The sequence below is a fragment of the Porites lutea genome, chromosome 3 (genome assembly GCF_958299795.1).
Source record: "Porites lutea chromosome 3, jaPorLute2.1, whole genome shotgun sequence".
In the NCBI taxonomy this organism is placed as follows: Eukaryota; Metazoa; Cnidaria; class Anthozoa; order Scleractinia; family Poritidae; genus Porites; species Porites lutea.
In genome coordinates this window covers 11,978,921-11,992,977 of record NC_133203.1, presented here as the reverse complement: position 1 = coordinate 11,992,977, position 14,057 = coordinate 11,978,921, and the positions used below count along the sequence as shown (strand labels likewise).

At 38.2% G+C, this 14,057-nt stretch overlaps 2 protein-coding genes across 4 annotated transcripts in view; one reads left to right on the top strand and one right to left on the bottom strand.

Annotated features, from left to right (window-relative positions):
* LOC140930483 (integrin beta-1-B-like) overlaps positions 1–5,129 on the top strand; it is a 45,624-nt gene extending 40,495 nt beyond the window's left edge. For all 3 annotated transcript variants that reach the window (XM_073380195.1, XM_073380193.1, XM_073380194.1), the window contains 5 exons: positions 1,013–1,163; positions 1,452–1,568; positions 2,858–2,970; positions 3,095–3,151; positions 3,462–5,129. In XM_073380195.1, coding sequence (XP_073236296.1) covers positions 1,013–1,163; positions 1,452–1,568; positions 2,858–2,970; positions 3,095–3,151; positions 3,462–3,536 — 513 coding nt within the window. In that variant the 3' untranslated portion in view covers positions 3,537–5,129. The remainder of the gene's footprint in view (positions 1–1,012; positions 1,164–1,451; positions 1,569–2,857; positions 2,971–3,094; positions 3,152–3,461) is intronic.
* A 308-nt stretch (positions 5,130–5,437) lies between these two features.
* LOC140930484 (QRFP-like peptide receptor) lies at positions 5,438–9,031 on the bottom strand. Its single transcript, XM_073380196.1, has 2 exons — positions 8,869–9,031; positions 5,438–7,247 (listed from the first exon to the last, which is right to left on the bottom strand). Exon 2 carries the CDS (start codon positions 7,108–7,110, stop codon positions 5,680–5,682), a length of 1,431 nt encoding a protein of 476 aa, XP_073236297.1. The 5' UTR covers positions 7,111–7,247; positions 8,869–9,031; the 3' UTR covers positions 5,438–5,679.
* Positions 9,032–14,057: the final 5,026 nt, after the last annotated feature.

The window sequence follows — 14,057 nt, the reverse complement described above, 5'->3', positions numbered from 1 at the left end:
GGACCGCATTAACCATATGACCTTGGCTTTTGTTGTAAACTACAATCAGTTACCTCCCAGATCCCAGGAGTGGTATTCTGGAGTTAGTGACGGTGATGATCGAAGGATTTTCTTTGGGTTTGTAATTTTCCATTCAGGATTTTTCTAAGAAGGAAGTTTGGCTCTTTTTTGTGCCTTGATTTAAGTAGGGTTTTTGGGGGAATTAAAAAACGGTCTGAAAGGATTTTCTGTGGGTTTGAAAATTCCATTCAGGTTTTTTTTTATAAAATAGGAAATTTGGCCTTTTTTTCGGTGCTTTGATTTAAGTAGGGATTTTTTGGGGGTATTCAATAACAATCTGACGATTGGTGTACTTTGCGCGTATGCCAGCCGCGTAGTTCTATACTGCCAGGTGAGAAAAGGTAAATTCAGATGGTATGGTGAATAAGTAATTTTCCGTCCAGGGAATTTTGGGGGTTTCATTGGAAGCCCTAGGGATATTTTTGGTTTTGATTCTTGCTCCTTTTTGATCACCCCCGTCACTTTACTCCGGAGTGCTCCCCTTCCCCCCCCCCCCCCCTCCGGTCCCCTGATAACCAATAAAAACAAGTGAAAAATAGTATCCACTGCTTAAGTAACTTGTACGAACCGAAATTACCATACCTTTTTGTTTTGAATTTTGTGAAAGGTTAGTGGTCATTTGAGAAAATATAGCGAACGCTCGAAAGGATGTTTTTCTGATGACTGGTTATATCTTAGCTGTGAAACACTCAGCTAGGCCTCGTGCTTTTAACCCACTTTTGAGTGGGCAGACGAGAAATACTCCATTTAAGTTCTTGTGTTTGATATATTATGTTATCAACTACATGTAACATGCTCGCTTTTAGTAAACTGGACTTTTGGAATTCATTAAAGCTAGGTTAGCCTGTGTACCGATTTTTTTCTGAGGGAGGGGGGACGTCTGTACACAGGCTAAGCCGGGTTAGTTATTGCTTGTAAATACTAAAAATAATCGCAATTTCTCTTTTTTCAGTATTGCGAAGATGGAATGTGCAGTAGAAATGAGGACTGTGCAAAGTGTTCAACGTTCGAAGGAAAGTCTTTAGACGAATGCAAAAATGTCGAAAGATGCGAGGTTAATGTACTTGAAGTTGAAGTTGTATCCGATATTACAAAGAAGACAGGTAAAAACTGAATTCACCATTTCCACATTGCCCATAATGTACCTATGAATTTTCCTTTAAAATCGAGACTCCTTAAACAGATTTCCACGAACTTAAATTCTTTACTAAAGTGCTCGCTATTTCTATTGACAATTCCAAGCACAAAATCGGGTTTTGATTTCATGTTTTATCGGGAAATCAGAAAATCCGGATTCCAATGTGCTATTTGACAGGAGACGTAGATTTTGACATGTTCACAGTTTTCCGTTTTACGATAAATAACTTGTAGCGGCGTCTGTTGTTGTTTAGATGAAGGTCTGTATCGATGCGAGGCACTTGATTCAAAGGACGGTTGTACATATTACTTTACCACTGAAACAGAAAAGGACAGCACAAGTTTCAAGTTGTATGTGCAGAAAGACAAAGGTAAAAATTTTGCTCCTTTTATCCAGTGTAATGTAAGGCAGTATATTTAGGCCCTATCCGTCCACACGAATTTGGACAGTTCAAGTTGAAATGTCGTGATTTGTGTGAACGGGCCGGACCTTAAACCACTTTTCGGTGAGCAGATTCACTGGTGTGGACGGCAGGCCGATCCTTTGAAGAAATGCGATTTCAAAAACTGAATATCCGCGGTTTCGTGTGGACGGAGCTTTACTGCCTGTATTTCAAAGTTATTATTAATGTACCAGAAAATGACGTGATGCTGGACAAAAAGGAACTGAAAGTTTCCATAAATTTCTGAAACAGCAGAAAAAAATAATAAATGGAGTTTGTTTTGTATCTGTGCGCAAACTGATTTAAAACCGCGTTGGGTGAGCGTGCAATGAATGTTACAATTTCTCTTGTCACAGTTATGATCTTGTACCTGTACAACGGATCAAGGAGGACAGCGCTGATTATTACGTAAATTCGCCAAAGATTTCAGGACTGTTAATTTTAAACAACCTCTCGTGTAACTTGCCTCGTGTATTTGTGGAATGATTGACTTGGCCCAACTCCTTGCGTTTTCTTTGAAACGAAATTGAAACTTTCGAGATGATATTAGGAATACTTTGTGAATTAATTCTTGTTCGTAATTACCGGACTCGTTCTGTCACTTATGAGGACTTCCATGTACAGCAAGTAAGAAATGGAAGTTGGAAAATATCGCTCTCATGCAATCTCATATGCCGCTGCTCAAGTCAGATTTCCCCGGCACTTTCTTTCATTTGGACCCCGTCTCTTGTAAGGGACCACCTATCGAAAATACCAAAATTTTCCAACCCCTGAAATTAACACCTCTCGTAAATGACCATCTCACATAAGTGATCGCAAACACTTTGTGGTAACGGTCAGTTTATAATTTTCCTTGTTTTCAGCGACTGCTTGATGCATGTTTCATGCATTGATGTCTTTGTTTTCTGGTTGTACTACGCTGCGCAGAGTATACGAAGATTTTTAAGTGACCAGATATAACTACACATATCGTAACTGTGAAATTGCGTGCAATACATTATTTTACAAAATGTTGAAGTGTGGGGACCCTCGCTTGAAATGACCACCTGTGTTCGATTCTCGTAAGCGACCACTTAATCTTCGCCTTTTTGGATGGTTGCTTACGGGAGGTTCGTGCGTTTACACTAAATCAAAACCAGTTCATAAAAGTAAGCTAGGAGAAGGAAGATAATGGTTTGTTGAGAACAGGCTGAGATGAGTAACTTTTCTTATTATAGTGAACTGCCCAAAAGAAGCACCTATTGTCATTATTGTAGCAGCAGTGGTTGGTGGAATCGTGCTCCTCGGTCTTATCATCCTGGCACTTATTAAAGCCTTTCTTACCATGGTGGTATGTAAACACTTTTATACGTTTTTTGTTGTGGTGTTTCTGCTTTGCGATATCTTGCCTTTCTACACGGATACTTTAGTGGTAATTAGTATAAAATGCTCAGAAATTTTGTTTTTCACCATAGGATCGTATTGAGTATCAAAAATTCCAGCAAGAGCAGGCTCGTTCCAGATGGACCAAGGTAAGCTTCAAAATACATTTATTTCGTTGAGTGTTACTGAACGTTGTTAAAAGCAGTTAGAACTTAATTGTCATTTTCTCTTAATTTATTGCTTCGAGGATGAGTGAATTTTTTTGCCAAAAACTCATTTAAGCAGCTTTTTGATAACCTTTTTGTAAAATGCCAAGCAAATCCTTTTTTTTCTTAGCGAAATATAAATTAAGAATACCACGTTACTGTTATTGGAAGTACACACTCGTTGATATATCCTTCTCTATATTTTGCTTCACGACGCTTAACTAACATGGTCTGACTGTTGTGTGATTTTCAGGAGAAAAATCCCCTGTATCAGGCAGCCAAGACAACATTTGAAAATCCCACATATGCTGGTGGAAGACCTTGCTGAGCCGATCAGCGAATTATGGACGCCATCCTTTGAACGCGGATCACTGCCCAAATGGGGCGCGACTAAAGAACGGGAATTTCGGCATAAAAAAGTCAATAGATTTTTGCATTTCAACAGGAAAAATATTTGGAAAATCCCCGCCCTTGATCAGTTTTGCTGGTCGAACGGTGTTCTAAACTGAAAATTTTTCATTCTTTAACCGCGGCCCATTTATCACCCAAAATATGTAGAGGTGGCTAAATAGCTGAATGGGTTTTGCCTATAAAATATTTTTTTCAAATGTATGCTTGATATATTTAGTAGTTATTTCTTGGTTTTCATCAATGTAAACTTGGACAGACGAAGCCATTGCTGATCCCTTTCAATGATGTTTTTTTCAGTTTTGGTGTTCAGATTGGCGGTTAGCTGTCGCTATTTCATTGTGTGGCTGTTTCTCCAATTGTTTTGTACATCATCTGCAACATCAAAAACCTATTGACCCCCAAGGTCATTAGATTTCTTGGTGTAACAATCAAATTGTAGAGTAAGAACCTCTGAAGTTTCGTACCATTGATTTTCCCAGGCACTAGTCGATCATGTTGACTTCTCTGATTTCTTTGATTTAAGTCCTTCGTGAGTATTACAGATTAGCCAGGTAGTAATTTACTAATGGTAGCTTTGTGTTAATACCCGCTGACTCATCTTTCATATATTTTCTAGGTTTGTTTGGTAGTAGTTACAGTATATAAAGTTAAAGGCCACAGCTAACTCTATATTTGCAAGGTGGCGTCATTTTACTACTACTACCAGAATTCTTCAGGGTTTTGCTCTTGCTAGCCTGCGATCCGCGGACTTATTTCCGGTCGTCGCTTTTTTCCGTCCGTTATTTTTCGGAGGGAGAGAAGCGACGACCGGAAATACGTCTGCGGTTCGCAGGCTATGCTTTTGTGTGCAAAGGGCTTTTGTCATTTTAACCTTGCTGGGATGACCAAATTTAAATGTGAAAGAAAAACGAAATTGATTCTGGTAGTGTTACGTAAGTTTCGCAAATTGTTACATTAAGTGCTTTTTTTTTTTCACGTTAAGGTTTTGCTTTTAAGGCATTTACAGGCTGGGAATGCTAGTATGAGAGAGATTCAAACTACTTAGTCTACCAGTGTTGGCAACGAAAATTGCATCTGGAAAAGGAAAGCAGAGTTTTTGAGTTTTTTTAAGCATTTTCGCTATCAAGACAAGATGTAAAGCTTTCTGTGGGTGTACTTCGTTATTATTAAACATTTATATACCATACGTAGTTAGTAGGCTTATTAAGATAAATTATGATGCTAGATAATCTGCGCGATTTAGAAAGCAAATTGAATTTTTAAATTTAGCAGGAAAAGTAGAAATTGGGCTAATATTTAGAGTTAGCGGCTCAGATAAAAGACTGTTAACATTCTCTTCTGCAACTTCTTAAAGTCCTTGAATTCCTGTGAAAAGCGTGACTATTTTTTACAAACAAACCAATAAAAATTGCTGTAGATCTATGATCAGCTTTACTCGCTTAACTTCCAAATAACTAAATTCCTTTTTATAAGTGTAAAAAATATTTGAATAAAGAACTGTTGATATTTACATAGGTAATATGGTATTCATTCTCCCGTTTAACAATATTATTCCTCGAGCCCGAATGGGTTCTGTCGGCCTCATGGGCTATTGACTAAGAGGCCATTCGGGCCGCCGGAAGAATAATTGTTTTAGTAAAATCGAACTGGTTGCTCAAAAATATCGAGACAAAACAACTTTAGCTAGCAAAACGAGACTCAGCCGCCATTGTTGTGTTTTTCAACGCCGGCGCTTTTCGCTGCTAGTAGGCTGTAACATATAGCCTAGTAGCAGTAGCTCAACCAATCAGAACACAGCGTTGATAATAGACCACTAGTTTAGGTTAAATGCAGTTTGTTATTTGAGATTGAGAATGTCAGTAGGTATTATCACTAGATAGATAGTCTGAAATGTCTGATTACGATTGTGTTATTAGCAAAGTTTAAAACCCTCTTCATCCGTACGAATTACTTGATAATTGATATTTTGTGTCGCCGCAAATATTTCACCATTGTCGCCAAGCCCTGTTAGGCAGGCTTTTTTTTTCGTTCTTTTTTCGTTCTCGCCAACTTTTCTCTCATTATTCCTCAAAGCTTTTGTTGTTACATCCTTTCTCGTTAATGGGAGATAAGTACCTGCCGCTATCCTGTCTTGGTCGGCTTATCTCATTACAGGCATGCGGCAATCCCTGGTTCACATTTTCAGTTTCATTTTCCGATTTTTCCACCTTTTTGTTCGCGTTCTCTTCAGAGTGAAGCAAGTTGTCGCCTCCAAAACTTACTCGCCGATTCTCAGGGTTTCTTCGTGCAACAACTCGGTTTTGTTGAGAGCAATTTGAGAAATTTGTCAGTTCAACCAAAGCTTCTTGCTCAATGCTTGTAAACGATAGGCACCTTATCCGATCTACAGCGAGGACAGTAGTGACCGGATTTTCGCTTCCTGAGAGAGAACTTGCTCTAAGTCGGTCAGCGACGAGGCTTTCTGATCGCATACGTTGCGTTTGTTTGCTAACTACACTGGCTGTTCTACGTCTTTCCTCTAGTTCATATTTACAGTTACATTGCAAGGTGTTTTTGAATGCTTTACGAAAATTCTTGTTAAGCACAGCGTAAACTAGAGGATTTGCCACGCTGTTTAACAGTCCCAGAAAATTTCCAACGAAGACAAACACATTCGGTGGAACGTAACCTTTTCTTGGAGGGAAAATGTTCAAAAGTTTGTTGATTATGTACGGCAACCAACACAAAGCAAACAGCGCAACCACAAGAAATAGCATTTTAATTATTTTTCGTTTGTTCAGTAAATCTTTAGCCCGACTCTGAGACGTTTGTTCTCCGGGATGCTGACGTGTGTACAAACGGTAACCAATACAAAAATAGACAACTGATATCTGTAACAGGAAGAGAAAGTAACAAGAGATCCGGTACATCTGATAAATATGCATGTCCTGTATAGTACTCCACGATTCTATGCACAACTCCACTTTCTTGGCGTCATTACCCATTTCTGAGCGAATATCATGGTGAAAGAGTGAAGGGAGAAGAAGCAGCGGCGAAACAAACCAAATAAACGCTACCATCTTTTTAGCCCTGCTAACAGTAATTAATCGTTTCATTGGAAAAAATATAGAGAGGAGACGATCGTAGGATATAGCCAGCAAACTTAACGCTGAGGCCATGACGGACATATGCACCAAATACGACAAAACTCGACAGCCAATTTTTCCGAAAGGCCAAACAGGCCATGTAAGCACGTTGTAAACGTAAAATAGCGGCATACATGTCGAGGTGACTATAAGATCAGCAGCAGCTAAAGACGATATGAACAAGTTAGTTGTTGAACGCATGCTCCGGTTTATAAGTACAGAGATAATCACCAAAGAGTTACCCAGCGTTCCTGATAATATGGACAATACATTTGCTAGAGTCAGTGCTATAACCACCGTTAAAGAACTGCCTTGAGTACCGGCCAGAGGTTTGCTTGAGTTGAAAGTAAGTGTAGTGTTATTCATGGCTCCGGGCTGCAGTGCATTCGAAGTTGGTGAACTCGTCTTGTTTCAGTTGCTTTTAAGGTTGACACGCGCCTTTGAAAATCTGTCAAAGTTTGAGGTTTGTAACTTGAGATCAAATGATGTTGCTGTCTCTAAAGCTAGAATGAGAAAAAAGGCAAATAAGACGAGAATTAGCACCCACCAAAGTAAGGAATAAAACGGTTCGTTTTGAGCTAAAGCTTTCCTGACGAAAAAGGCGCTGGTTTACAAGCAATCATACAATATAGATTTGTTGTGCAAGCGAACTTGACCGAACTTGACGTCTAGGATTGTGATCAACACTTTTTCTTACCCAAAAAGGATAAAATACAATTGTTAAATCTCAGGTATGGTGATCAATTTAGCATAAGAACTGATAAGGTGAAAGGTAAAGTAATATTGCGATTACATACAAGAACTCGCTGAACTACAGTCCGGCCCGGCCTGGCGATAAGTTTGAAATATTTCAGAGAATATCAGTTCAGTATGAATTATTCTGATTGACTTGACAGATGACTTCGACAGGATGAAGGATTTATTTATCATGGTAAAATAAATAACTTCTTTTGGCTGTAATAGATTGGTGGTCTCTACCATCTGCTTGCATTTGAAACTAGTTATCGGAAAACCACAACAATGGTCTTGTTAATGGCCTTAGAAAAAGGGATATTGAAACTCAAAATGAAAATGAAAAAGGATTTGCATGAACGCCCTTTTGCTCACAGAAAGGACCGTTTTTTGTTTTGATCATGTTTTAAATGATATGTCAATTGAAATTCTTTAGAATAATTCATCATTTGAAGAGATAAGATGTCAAGGACCTTGATTTTGCGTGAGTGTTTTGCTTGAGATTTTGGGGCAAAGCATATCTGATCACATTTAATACAATTGAAAAAGAAAGTGATTTAGTGATTAAGCAGTCATTTTTCGGCAAAGCACTTGTGATTGCACTACAAATGATAAAGTGATTTATAGGTTTGCAAACTGCCAGTTCTATTACAGTACTAACTACAGTTAACGTTATAAGAAAAAAAAACGTCAAAAGAACTCCAGGTTCATTAGAACACTTCACCAAACTCGAGAGTACAGGCCTTCAGTCACGCAAATTCACGCTAAGAAACATAATAAAATACGCTGGCTTAAAAAAGTCGCAAGCTAATGGAAATAGTAATAATTCCGACTTAGGCTGTTATGTCCTTTTAATTCCCAATAACAATATTAATTTCGTGGTGTATTTTTGTTTTTAATTTCAATTTCCCGTACCATATATGAACATAAAGAATTTTAACATTTACACAAGTTTTGTTGTTCTGAGGTGAATGTCATTTCGCCGACAACTTTTAAGTTGTAAACTAAAAGGTTTTATTAAAGACACATTCTGTAATTTATTGACAAATGAAAGGTTTGACATGATGGGATGAATATTACAATTTTCACTTTTCCATTTTAGGTTCAATTTGGAAACGAACAGCGCACTTGTGAGTTTGAAGGCAATAACAGATGCCCTTTTGGCTAAAATGAATTTCCCGCTGATTAAAGCATAGCAAATTGATTACTTACTATTATAGGATAAAACAGCTAGCACAGCAAGCAGTCAGTATTTCTTATTTTGTTACAGTAAAAAAAAACCAAATTTTGATAGTATGTCATGTATACAGACAGGTCGGGTCTAGAGTTGAAAACTGAGACATTTAATTCAGAGCCTAAGTATTCACTTTCATTTACTTAAAAAATACTCACCATAATAATCTTCTTCATTGTAGCTTTTCTTTCAATTTTTTGTCAATGAAAGCCGTTTTTGAAAACTCCAGAGGAGCTGAGAACAAAACTTGTATTACCAGCAACAGAGATTTACTGCCAGATACGTTCACCGCCGGACAAATGAATGTAGATAGGCGTTTAACCTTCTGGTAAGCGGCTAAATATATAAAGCTCCGAAATGGAAGATTGTCGTGAAATCCAATGAAATGGCTTGAAAGGTCTTCTGAGTGGGATGGTATTAGGGATTTTATCCTGTGACGTTTTTGAGCCACGCACGTCAACCGGAAGTGAACCTTTTTCTATTTTAATAGGCTTTAACGTTACCAAATTTGTATTGCCAAGTGTCTTCACTCTTTCAGAGACGATTTGACCAAAAATTCGTTCAAAATCACGGCTCAAGAGTGCAAAAAGTCCACTTCCGGTTGACGTCCGTGGCTCAAAAACGTCGCTGCTTAAGCTCCGTATTTACGAACCTCTGACGTCACCCATTTATGCCCTTTCCTCTCCATGGAGGGGAGGGAAGGATGGCCACGCCCACGAGTGTTACTCAGCATTCACGTGGTGTCAATCGGTGTTTTCAAGCCTTCCTCCACCCCCTGTATTGGACCATTCGTTCATAAATGTACTTTTGTTTGATGTAGATTAATTTCGTTTCTTTAAATTCAAGATTTTGGATTTCAGACTTGTTTGGATAATTAACTTTGAAGTACTAAACCTAGAAATTTGACTGTGAATTTTGTATCTGCGGATAAACGTATTAAAGGAGAACCATTAAAAAAAATGAGGCACCTTAAGTTTGTTCAAAATTCATGTCAGTCAGGACCGGGTCGAAAGTCGTAATTCACATGTCTCGAAAATTATGATAATGAGGAAAATATATTGTTCTTGCTTATTTGCGTTAGATTTGGCCCATGTGAAATGCAGGCCTAAAACACGAAGAACCAACTTAAGGAAAAATATCATCAACCATTTTATTTTAACTCACAAAAAATACTGTTTAAGAAAACAGGTCATAAAGTAACTTCATTAGGCGGAAAAAAACCCGAGCTGAGTAGTATCAAATAGTCTCTGGAAGATGGTAAATAAATACAAATCTCTAGTCACTAAATAGACACATCAGTGTCATCTGTGTCCATAAACATCTATGAATATTTTGAACTCCCTCTTTCGTTTTTCATTTAATCCCGGTTTTCTGAAAAGAGATTAATTATGAGTAGTATAGGACGCACCGGTTAGGCCTTTTTTGGGGATTTAAGTAATTTTGGCGTGGAACACATCAATGCCGATGACGTCATAGCCTTTTTTCTTGATCTCATGGATAAAATACAGTGGGTTCTCATTGAGACAAGGTCATGTGCTATTTTTAGTTGGACTAACTGGTTGGATAGGTTTTCTGGTTATCTTAAGGGCGATGAAGGTCTTACTTTTTGTTTGGTTGACAAAAAACTAAGAATATTTGTTGATTAATGTTGTCGAAAGAATAAGCGCTAACTCGCGTGTGACTTAAAATCACTGAGTCGTAACGTAATCATGCAAGTCCTACTTCCAGCCGCTTTCATTGCACAACACCATCGCCACCACCACATTTCTACTGTCTTCCCTACACCACTACCACCACACCGCATTTCTAGTGTTTATCTATGTTATTGAAATGCTGTGGTGGTGGTGGTGGGAAGGGAGTAGATATGTGGTGGTGGTGGTGGAGGGAAAACAATAGAACTGTGGAAGTGGTGGTGGAAGGAAGACGGTAGATATGTGGTGGTGGTGGAGGGAAAACAATACAGAAATGTGGTGGTGGTGGTGGTGGAAGGAAGACGGTAGATATGTGGTTTTGGTGGTGGTGGAGGGAAAACAATAGAAATGTGGTGGTGGCGATGGTGTTGTGGCAGGAAACAGAACTTTTATAATTATACAACTCAGTGATTTTAGTCTAAGTCGCAAGCGAGTTATGGCTTATGGAAAATATGATTTATAGCTTTCAAAAACATGAATCAACAAATATTTTGTAAATCAAACAAAAAGCAAGACCTTTATCGACATTAAAATAACTAGAAAACTTATCCAACCGGTTAATCCACCGTAAAATAGCACATGACCTTAAATCCACCGCATTTTATTCATGAGAAAAAGCCAAAAAGCTTCGACGTCATCGGCGTTTATGTATTCCACACTGCAAAAGTTAATTAAACCCACAAAAAAGGCCTAGCCGGTACTCCCTCTGCTACTATTATGGATTTTAAGTACCTTGTAAAAAAGAAAAAAAAACAGAAAATTGCTGTAATTTTTATGATTTTGCGATATCAGTAACACCAATGCATTACGTTTTACTGTCACAATTTGTAATAGTCATACCACTTTGAAATACCTTCTCAATTTTTAATAAACCGTGTCGCAGCACTGACTTAAAAATAAATAAAGCTGTAGCAATTTCTAATAATTCCATCAGTCCCACTTTGTATATTCTCAAAAACATGAATGGTAGGAGGACGGTAGTCCATAATCAAAGGTTATGAAGTCATCAAGCACGTAACTAACGAAGATTTCTTACATCTGCGAACATTTAAAATATTGACTTCTATTAATTTGTCTTAAACATTTGTTTGAATTATAGTTTGTTGATTGTGTGACATAGAAAATTCTATCATACTTTCTCCCCGCTAAAGTAAAAGGTGTATGGTTTGCTGGCTTCATGCAATGGCCTCAGCATGACAGCAGTGTAATGCATGTATATACTGTATATGTATCACTAAAAACGCTTTGGGTGGATAAGTCACGTGGTGTGAAAGCGGGCGACAAAGCTCCTTTCTTGTGGGCCAAACATTTTAGGTGATTCTATTGAAATGCCTTACGTATCCTTACTGGGCAAAGGTGGCTATTAAATAGCTTCCCTACAAAATTTTGTTGAATCATCCCCCTAAGGGTTCTTCTCCGAACCAAAAATAAAATGTTGAGAGCTCCTGCCATCGCTTCCACGTTTGCTGTGCATTACATGTTGATTAAAAGTGAGGTTACGTTGTAAGCCTAAGCATTTTTACTGTTTATGAAAAGACGTGGGTAAGTTGTAAAATTCTTTATCGCCTCAGTTTTGGGTTGAAGCACGTGAATCGCTTGTCATTACAGTGGTAGCATCTCATACTACGGCAAATGCCGGAGTTATTATTTTCACCGACACTTGCCACATTGTTTGTAGACCTTTGTAACCCACAAAGCACCCTAGCGAAGATAGCCCGAGGAGAAAACAATGCGTTCACGCCTAATACCATCCAGCTTGCTATTTGCGCGCTATTTTACTGCTTTTTTAAATAAAATATCATTCAAGATTCTGTCCACAGATCGATAAATTACGTCGCTTCTTTGGAAACCGACATTCGGGTGTGGAAAAAATAGTGCGTTGTTCAAAAATCAACACTTCCCGGGGAAACATGCGGAGTAAAACACAATGAATTAAGGCAAACTGTGTTTTTTGAAATAATGACATACTTTTTATTTATTTACTTGCTTATTTCCTTTTTTTGTTTTTATTTCATTTTTCACCCCTGCCCAGCAGTCTTTTTAACGTACACGCGTGTGTACCATGCCCACAGATAGCTACTGCAACTTCTCGGCTATGGCTGTTCTAACCGTTCACTTCTGCCTTTACATAGGGAGAACATTCGTTTGGTTAGGAGGGTACTGAAGATTGCTCTCCAAGGGTTTAAAACGACACGATAAATCGGAGCTCCCTGGATGTCAATGAGAAAAATGTAAATTTCCTCCTCTCTGAAAGCTGAAATCATCTACCCCTTCAAACCCCTGTCCTCCCCTGGTTAAGAAGATTACGCTGATCGGCTATTTACGGCCACGTCATCAACTCAAACTTCCTCTTGATATGGTTTAGATTTTCATTGTTTTAACATGTTAAACGAGGAAACTTTCATATTAACATTTACGTTAAAACCGTTCATTCGCCTGCAGTACCACAAGGTGATGCAGTGTTAACTACGGTGTAATAACTATTCTGATAATGTCGTTCTTGAAAGGAACACTAATTACTGACATCTCTGTATAAAAGTGTATTTACATAGTGCATTACAAGGGATTTCACGGAAAAAATCAATCGTGGCAAGAGATAATCATGCCAGATCAGTTAATCTGAACAAAGATGCCGCAATCAAATTATAAAGCAGGAAGCCGGCTTTTTTTCCTTTTCAGAATTTTAATTATTATCTTGTTTCAAACTAACACACCCTTTGCTTTTAGACAGAAAGGCACACTGAAGCGGCACGATTCGACAGTGTCCGGCCGGTTTGCAGCTCAACAGTCCATTTAAAGATTGTTCGGATGTCTAACAGAAAACGGACCTAATTGTTTGGATGGTAAATAGAGCTCCTTAAGTATAATACTTTATGAAAACATCCCTTACGTACAAGTCTAAGAAGATGAAAGAATTGAACAATGGATGTTTGTTGATTTGTTCAACTCGCTTTACTGCACTACACTCATTAAGTAGAAACTAAAGCCGAAAAAGAAGTCCTGCTCTCGCAGGCTAAACGGAAAGACCACATTTCACTTAATGTGGATATCTTTTAGTAAAAAAACCTGTTTCACAGTTGGCGGTGTCCAGATTAGCCTGCGATAGCATCCGTTTTTTTCGGCTCTAGTTTCTAGCTGCGGGTGAAACTAGAAACTTAAGAGACGAAAAAACAGGATGCTCTGGCAGGCCACGTCCAGATTGTCTCTCAAATGATCTAGGTATGATGGACGTTCATGGACCAAAAGGAATAGTACTATAAACATGGCCTGAAACTAGAGATACGCCGGCATGTAGAAGTGGATCGTGTAAGTTCTTTATGTCTGTGTCATTTTGATACAGGAAGAGTACTTAAGCCTACCTTTCTTAAAAGTTAACTTTAACTTCACTTCCCGGATTCTGGTCAGTTATCTTCTAATTTTATCTTCGGTAATGTTTCTGACCATGAACCATAACCACGAGTCACTAACTTGGGGATGAAAAAATGTTCACAAGTGCCAACTGCTATCCGGTTTCAACATTGTACCTTCACAAGTTCACAACTCTGTATTTAACAGCTGACAAAATCAATAAAATCTATTGTAAAGAACCCATAATTACTTTGTTTGTCATTCTTCTGCTGGTCGGTGTATTTATTTTCAAGTAAAGCTTAAAAGCT

Bases quoted from the DNA above. Each gene is read 5' to 3' on its own strand.
- LOC140930484 (XM_073380196.1), bottom strand. From the start codon at position 7,110: ATGAATAACACTACACTTACTTTCAACTCAAGCAAACCTCTGGCCGGT.